The sequence below is a fragment of the Vipera ursinii genome, assembly GCF_947247035.1.
Source record: "Vipera ursinii genome assembly, chromosome: 1".
NCBI classification, from domain to species: Eukaryota; Metazoa; Chordata; class Lepidosauria; order Squamata; family Viperidae; genus Vipera; species Vipera ursinii.
Genome location: NC_139512.1, coordinates 198,742,716 through 198,751,917, shown reverse-complemented (window position 1 = coordinate 198,751,917; position 9,202 = coordinate 198,742,716). Strand labels below are relative to the sequence as shown.

The window sequence follows — 9,202 nt, the reverse complement described above, 5'->3', positions numbered from 1 at the left end:
TAGAGTCTGACATCATCTGATTCCCTGCAAATTATCTGAAAGGAGGAGAAGGAGAAGTCTGGCCAGTTCTCCAGCTTTCAATTCACTAATCAAATGGCTGCAGATCATAGGATGAGAGAAAGAAAGACAGAAAACCTTAGATAATATATTCAACGGTGCATCTGCGAAAAGCCCAGATTAAGTTCCTACAAAAAACAACAACAACAATAAATGCAGAATAAAAAAAGTTAGCCAATTCTCAATGCCAAGGAATTCCCCTTCCACCCACTAGTCTGACTCAGATACCTCCTTAAATTTCCTAAATCCTTAAATTCGAGTGAGTTAGAGGGAGAATCAAAGCATCAAATGCTTTATGCATCCAAAGTACTGCTGTGATGAGTAAAAAGTAAAATGTGTTGGCTCCTTTTAAAATCCTGGCTTAACAGACCAATGAACAATTGTTTCCCTGTTGTTGTTGTTGTTTTTTAATTTACAAACGTGTTGCCCTCAAGGCAGCTAAGGGGACTTTCAAATGACGACGAATCAGTTATGCATGGTTTCTATCTGTAATCTTGCCGCTGCTGAACTGCGAGAGCAACCTACGCTTCTAAAAAAAAAAAAAAAAAAGATGGGAAAGCCGCTCAGAGAGCCGAAATTTCAAATAAATCTAAGCGGGGAGCCAAAGCGAGCATGTGATTTGGAGAGTAGGAATCCTTGGAGGAATGTGATACTAATCACGGGGCCGACAACACTCCGGGGAGCGGGGCGAGTGGGGGTGAGGACGGAGCGGGCTTTTCGCCGCTCAGCCTTGCCTCGAGTTCTACAAAATCAAGAGAACTCGGCCGCGGATTGGAGGAGCGAGCTCTCTTTGCCTCCTTCCGGGGCTTTTTTCCTCTGCTTCGCTCGGGCTTCGAGAAAAGGAGGAATTCTCCAGGGTGCTGAATCAGTTAAGCGCGGCCAGGCTTGCCTCTGCTCCGCGCAAGCCTTTCTCCCTCTTTCCTTCCCCGCCCCAGCCAGCTGAAGAGGGCGTCCTGCTACGAGGCAGAAGGAGGATCGCTCTCTCTCTCTCTTGCCTCCGAGTGATTGGCAGCCCTGCGGCCTCACTTCGCTTTCTTTTTCGCCGTCGCGTTGTATTATAGATGAGGAGGAGCTGAAAAATGCAGATCTGGCATCACACGCACACACGCACACGCACCCACCGGAATAATTCCACGAGCAGCCAGCCCATCGGATTCCCCTCTTCTCGAGGCTGAGAGATACTAAAGCAGAGCACCGCTTAACTGGTTGTCTGCAGCTTGCCCACTGACCGGTCCCCCTTAGACTAGCCACATCATCCTTTGCTTATTCCGGCGATTGAGCCCACGAATATTGCCTTGCACTCCCTGTCCGGAAAAAAAAAGCCATGAAGACAGGCACTGTTCCATGGTGCAAGACAGCTGGCCTCTTTTTACTGGGGTTCCTTCGCTTTGCCTCTGCATCTCAAAAGGCCATCTATACCAATCATTTTTTCGTTGAGTTTCACAAAGCGGGAGAAGCAGAAGCCAAGCAACTGGCTGCAGAATACGGCTTTAATGGGGTCAGGAAGGTAAGATCCCCCATTCCCCTCTCGTTCTTCCTTCCTCTCTCTCTCTCCTCCCCAGACCACTTAGTTCTGCATGATGTTTATGAATTTGTTCTGCAAAGTTGGCATGATCTGTGTCTGCATTTTAGTGCTCAGGTAGAAGATGAGAGAAAAAGAGTTTTTTGAAACTCTTGCAAGAGGTTGATTGTTCCTAATCTAAATGGCTCCTCTTATATATTTTTAGCACAGTTTTCTTTTTTCTTTTCTTTTCTTTTCTTTTCTTTTCTTTTCTTTTCTTCTCTTTTTTCTTCTCTTCTTTTTTCTTTTTTCTTTTCTTTTCTTTTCTTTTTGGAGGAGAGTTGGCTATCTACCTATGTCTCTGCTTGAAGCTACAACAGTTTACATGATTCATTCTTTGAAGCTCACACTTTGATCGTGTCCACTAAGTTAAGAGCAATGCAGAGACCCTCGTGGGTGATTCTTCTGTTTCTTTGACTTCCAAGATTTAAAAAGTCAATGTGCAAAAACCCCATGGCACAATATTTTAGAATTGGATACTCTGTTTTTTAACCAAACTAATTAGAACTAAAAGGTCTTTTCTCTACTGATTAGTTTTGCACCAGTGGATCCATACTCTATAGGTACAACCCACCTATTTGCCAGTCTTCTTCTCCATTTGCAACAACAAGGGGTCAGTTGCAGTAGTGATTATGGATGGCCAGAACTGTCTCTTCATTCAAGAACCTTTCCGAGCTTTCATTCGGGAATCTCATAACAAGCCCACCTTTAGTTTTCCTTTTTGTTTCAAACAATTTCTGTCCTGTAATCTCTTGGAAGTAGAGAACATGTGTCTGTAATAACTAATTAATGTTCCTTAACTGTAACCACATATCCCTCTACTCTAAAAATAGTGTGTGGGTGATATAACATGCCAAGTTTATACATGAAGTTGGAAAAGAACTATGGTGTTTAACAGCAGGGGGGGGGAATCGGAAGACAAGATGCTTATGGTATCATTGCACATTAGTCACAAATGACTCCAATGTGCCTTAAAAACCTTTCCTTTCTGTACCTGAGAATGAAAACAAGCAGTGACTCCACGTCAAGAAAGAAATGAATTCCATTTAATTAAACAACAATAATAGAATGTTTGGTCTTACATAATGCTTCTACAGTATTGGCAAAACCCTTCTATATATGTGCTGCAAGAACCCAGCAAAGGTGTACCTAGTATAAACCAATTTCATCATATTATCTCCCCCCCCACCAGTGATTATGCAAGAAGGACCTGAAATAACGTCTACTGCAGGCAATGGGCTTCTCCCTGTTTACTTCCATAGGACTTAGCTCCCAAAAGAATGTCTGGAGAGAGAGAAATTACAAAAAAAGAAAAGAGCATTGATAATGCCTGCCTAACTTAAGATATATATTTTTTTAGCCAGCATGGATTTAGTCAGATAGGAAGACATTAAAAATGAAGAAACAAAAACCCCTCTGGTTTAATCCCATGGCTGTCTGATGGACTTGGGATTTCTGAAATCTCCTGTTTGACAAGGCAGAGGCATTGTGGCATTGCCAGAGTTCTGGGGAAGCGTACTTATGGACAAATATCTATTTCTAACCCAAGCTTCTTTGGTAAAGAAGTTTAGTTCTTAATGCACTTTTTGATTTCTTCCCAGATTCCCTCTCCTCCACTCTTCTTTTTTTCCCCTTCTTGATTTTGAGAGATGGCTTTTTGCTAGGTCTACTTTATTCTTATTTTCTTCCATCATGTGATCGCTTCTTTTCTGCTCATCAAATAGAACAATGTAGGGTCAGGGCAGAAATGTTCATGAAAAAGATACATAGTATTCAATAGACATTTGGGTGTTAAGTGAGATCCAGATGACGCCTGTGCGCATATAAAAAGGGTGTAACCTCAAAATAACACTATTTTTCCCCATACGCCTTACTACAAGGATCTCCGTGTGAGTTCATTTCCTTCTATTGTTACTTGTAGGGGCTTACCTAAGCATCGTTTCCTCTTGCTAAAAGGAATGAAACAAGATGATTTATTTTCATGCACAACTTAGGCTGCAAATTCCGCATAGAATAAGCTCTGCTAAACTTTAATTTTGAGCAGGTATATGCAAGTTGTATATTAACCAACAAGGTTAAAAACAAACCAACTACCACCACCTCTGCCAGAACTGGCTAGCAAACTCATAATGAAGCACTGTATGACTGATCTTAGCAACACTTTTCTTATAACTGTTGGAATGCAATAGCAACCATTATAACTCTTGTTGAGTGACTCTTACCTTTAGTTGATAAGTACAGAATCAAAGGCCTACTTTCCTACTGTTCCCGCGCATGAGCAACCAAAAAAATTAAAGACTTAGCCTATATGGAAACTATATCACTGAGTGGTGGGCCTTTTTCTTTTGCCTTCCTCCCCCTCATTGCATATCATTTTTCAGGGAAGGAAAAACAACCACTCCATTATTTATAAGACATATCTTTCATTTTCCATTGATTCCAGCTCTGCGCAAGATGAAATTCAGCAGAAAGTCCTTGGTTTCTCCTTTCCATTAACAACAGTTCAGATGTTCTTCCTGAGCTGCCTTGCTCTCCGGGAACATTTCTACTAAGTTCTAACAGAGATTTCCAACAGTCAACGTGACTAGGATTATTGTTAAAGAAAACTCCCCTGACAGGATGATTTTCCCCTACAAGTACAAATTTAACTGAGTTATTTTGCTTTCTTTATACTCATCATCATGATGGGGAGTTTGTGGTGGAGAGGCAGCAGGAGGAATCCAAGCTGTTTCCCAAATTGCCTGTAATTTTGTGATTCTGTTTCTCATTTTACATTATGCTGATTTAAATGGGAATGAGTAAAGACTAGTGATGTAAGAGAAAACCCGAAAATAAAAATAATAAATTCCTCAGAAAAAAGGAGAATATGAGTTAAATTTCAGTTAATAATCCCTTCTAGAAGAAGTTATGCTAGGTGAATAATTTGCGACTTTGATCTCAATTGTGGGTGGGTTTTTCCCCCCAAATTCATGCTTGTTTGGAAGTTTTTAAATGGCCTCCCATGCAAGTAGCATTGGGTTGCTTCTAGCATAGTGTTTGTTGTCAATGAAAGAACAATGTGTGCTATTTTTCCTTCTGCATGATAAAAACTAGAAAGAGCTAGCTTATTTTTCCCCCTGAAGCTCTCCCAACCCCCTACCACATAATTATCCATTCTTAACATGAGAGACAAATTGTTTCTAATACTGTTTACTCCTACATGGTTATTTGGGGGGGACTTCTCATTATTTTAGAATAATTCTTCCTCATGTAAATATATAATGCTAGCATGTGCAGACCTTACAACTCAACGCCTATAGCCGTACAGGAAAATGGTTACATAATTGATGCTTTTTTGTGAATGCATTAACTGTCTGGATTTCAGCTCATCTGAAAGATTGAAGGTAAATGATAGATATTATTTATTATAAAGAGGGTGGAATCATCACCATTAAAACAACAGTGACAAATCCTTATCATGTGATGAAATTGGGGAACTATTAAGTTCAGTGAGAAAATGAAGAACACAATAACAAAAACCAACAACAAAGCATTAAATGGTTACAGCACAAACCTATTCAACTCCTTTAAACCATCACCAAGTTAATATCACCTTTGCATTTCCAAAGAGATGCCTTTTTTAAATAAAGGGGAGCTGTTTCTATAGCTGCTTGTTGGAATAAATATCCAGAGCATTAACCAATTTTCAGGATGTCAAATGTTATAATTTTCAGAGCATCAAGAGCTGGACTGGAGTAGGTCTTTCTGTGGCATGCCATAGGCTACTCTTGAAAACCTGGGAGAAGTTGGGCAGGGGCAGGATAAAAACCACATTTGCTTGAATGTAATTGATTAAGTAATATGTTTAAATGTAATACCAAGAAAAGACAAGTAATTGGAATTAATACAGTTGCTTTCCATATATATATATATATATATATATATATATATATATATATATATATATATATATATATATATATATATATATATATATATATATATGTGGATCCTTGGTTTTTCGGGTTTTTCCCCTCGTAGAACTAAAGGTGTAGGCGCAACGTTTCGACGAAATCCCATCCGTCATCATCAGGCTAGTGGTTTCTGCTTCCTTCTTCTGGGAGAAGTATGTGGCTGTTTGTTTTTCTTTTTTAAACTGCCAGAGGGGGTGTGTTCTGTGAGTGGAAGTGTGCTGATTGGGTGGGGATTATGTGTGTTCTGATTGGATGGGAGTGTGTTTTGAATGGTGGGGGTGTTCTGATTGGGTGGGGGTGTGTTTTGAGTGGATGGGCTGGTCTCAGCTGCCAGCCTTAGACCTGAGCTGGTGAGTTGTGCTGTTTTTGTTTGCCTTCGTGTTTGTGGTGGTGCCATGTTTTTATAGTGGGTGTCAGTTTGCTTATAAGGGTTCGAATCTCAGATAAAGGGTATGACTAACTGATGAGAACATAAATGAGTTCGAAATGATCATCTTAGCCTCCCAAATTCTTTATTAGCAATTTGAATAATTTGCACAAATAATGAGCTGTCATAAGTTGACTAGTTCCTGTGGATAAGCCCTGAACCGGGCCAAAACAGGAATGAAAGAGTTAATTAGCAAGGTCCATTCAAAAAGCCTTGACAAATACTTAAACATATATATATATATATATATATATATATATATATATATATATATATATATATATATATATATATATATATATATATATATATATATATATATATATATATATATATATATGTGGTAGGAATCTGAGGAAGGTGTGAGGAGACTACTGTAGACTGGGGCTACAAGTTGCATAAACTCCACTCCCCAAATCTATATGTGAACAAGAGTTTTTACAACATGACCCAGTGCTTGCTAGAATATGTGGAAAGTCACAGAGGAGAGGACAGCCGTATGCTATCCAGTGCATTTCCTTGACTTCTTCATCTGGAGCACATTAGTGAAGCTTCACCCAGCTTTACTTCCAGATTTGCCAGTGTGAATTGGGACTTTAAAAAATATATATAAGGCTTTGGAATTGCTGCTGAAGCCAATATATTCAAATTTCAAGGATCACAATAAACACATTCCTCCTTTGGACTTTTTGTCTATTGTCCAGGAAAGAAAATGCTGCATTTTCTCACAATAAACCCCTCCAAACTGTGGCTCTTGAAATACATTTGTGTGACTAAATGCTACTTCACTGATAATGGTCTATTCCTGGATGAAACACTGTATAGTCAACTAGAGTGATTCCATACAGCCACACCTTTCATGACCCAAACCTTTTTAGAGCAATTTGCAAGGCTCTATATAGCAATTCTCAATGGGAACTATCTTCACAGTGTGAGAACGTTTCACAGCATGCTTTCAGTACAGATGGGCAAAAATCATCAGCCAGCTACCCCCCTGTCCCTCCATTCTAATTTTGCACAGCATTTGTCACTTTAAATAGGCAAATCTACCTGAGGGCCTTACGCACTTCAAAAAAAATTGGTGACAAGATGCTGTGGTGCCTTAGTTTCAGTGTAACAGTATAAAAGAGTAACAGAGTTGGAAGGGACCATCTAGTCTAACTCCTTGTTCAGGCAGAAAACCCTATACCATTTTAGACAAATGGTTATCTTTTCTTAAAAACCTCCAGTGTTTGAGCATCCACAACTTCTGAAGGCAAGTTGTTCCAGTGATTAATTGTCCTCACTGTCAGAGGTGAGGAGGATCCCAAGAGATCAGGTGAACCAAGAGTCCTCATCAGTGAAAACCAGCTCCCACCAAGATCCAGATCTTTAGCAACAGAAGGCATTCACAATGATTCTTCTCAGTGCTTTTTTTGTAAAAGAAAAAGGTGCCAGAACTCACACATGTCATACAACCCACCTTGCCTACCCTACAAGGTTCCATCCAAAAAAGGTGCCGGAACTCCGTTCTGAGCGTTCAATGAGAAAAAAGCCCTGATTCTTCTGGAACAAGTGCTGTGTTGAAAATTAATAGACTCCATTATTCAATAGTGAAGTTGCATGCAACCATATTGACATAAAATCAATCACAAATAGTTCATATGTGAAGGGTCATGAGCTCATCAGTAAATTCCATTGCCAATCAAAGCATTTGTGAAATTCTCCATTTTTACCTAGATGGAAAAAAATAATGGGATGACTACTAGAATTTGTGTTTTCTGTATCATTTTGCTACCATTTCGTGGTCATCTGGATTTTTGTAGCCCTAATTTGCTTATCCACATCAAATTGAGACAGGTTATGCCAGCAATTCTTAAATTTTTCAATATGGCAATAAGTTGAGAATGATAAATAAATGTGTAACCCACTCACCTGCCCCCTTGATGAATAAAACTAAGGATGTAATGGGTATAGGGTTAAGCAATATTTAAATATGCCACTTTTCATAAATATATTTTAACCTATGCAAGGCATAGATCTTCAGCAGTTGTGATACAGCTACTGTCCCCTGCAAGCTTGTGCAGGTATAATGGGAATCAAACCCTGCAAGTTTGAACAATACTTAAAATATTCCAAATGGACTTTCCAACTGCCAAAATTTGGAAAGCCATTCTACTATCTTTTTTTTCTTTTTTGCACCTGAAAAATGCATCTGAAAAACCTCTTCCTTCCTCTCTCCCTCCCTGTGGGTTTAAAAAAAAATCTTGCAGGTATGTCTGATGATAGGAAAATTTTGGCTCCTTAATGTCAAAAAGGATGGAATATAACACCCCTGAGAGAAATAAATCTTATTCACACAAAACACATGCACACACACAAAACCACAAAGGCAATATAATAAGTAATTATTTAGCATGATTCACTCATTTCTAATTAAAAAAAAGTGGAGAGGGAACACTTGAGAACATTTTAGCTGCAAAATAATTTTTTCGCTAATTGCTAAAAGAATCTCAGTTGTTAAAACAGATTGCAATGTGTTAAGATGCTTGCCTTCTTCCAACATATAGCTACCAGTGTTATATGTTTGGATATATATTTTTAGATATGTTAAATCACCCAAAAAGCCTTTTAGTATCAGGAATGCCATCAGGGGTCAGACCAAGGCAGAAGACTACAGCCCAACTGAGAAGAATGAGCAGGTAGGTTATCAAGCATAAATCTTAGCTCATTTTCAAATTGATAAAAAAACAGGCTGCACATTCATGCTAAAACTAATCCCCTCTGTGCAGTGCCTAATTGCATTATTATTTGATGTGCTGCTTTTTGAACATGAGTCAAGCATCTCCGGGGATAGCCTGCTATTGGAAAGATTTGGGACTCTGCTTATTTAACATCAAGCATTCAGGCTGCATTCCCAGGAATAAAAATGAGAATACTTGAAAAGCAAGATACATCTTGTCTGGGATCCCTTTCCTACTACAGGATAGATAGTTGTTTTTGAAAACTGGTCTTGCTCTTCGGTATACTTCTGCACATCCACTATTTGCTCCTCAGCAACTGATAATTAGATGTAAGTTGTCCTAGAACATAGCAAACCCATTTAGTCATCATGGCTAATAGCCACTGATGGCTCACTCTCTTCTTCGGATTGATTTGCTCTCCTCCTGTACTTTAAAGCCACGTAAGTCACTGAACATCACAGCATCTTATGGCAGAGTATTT

General features: G+C 39.1%; 1 protein-coding gene across 1 annotated transcript in view; it reads left to right on the top strand.

The window, feature by feature from the left end:
- Window positions 1-1,331: 1,331 nt before the first annotated feature.
- Window positions 1,332-9,202, top strand: part of PCSK2 (proprotein convertase subtilisin/kexin type 2) — a 128,220-nt gene continuing 120,349 nt past the window's right edge. The window contains exon 1 of the mRNA XM_083369589.1: window positions 1,332-1,564. Coding sequence (XP_083225715.1) covers window positions 1,382-1,564 — 183 coding nt within the window. The 5' untranslated portion in view covers window positions 1,332-1,381. The remainder of the gene's footprint in view (window positions 1,565-9,202) is intronic.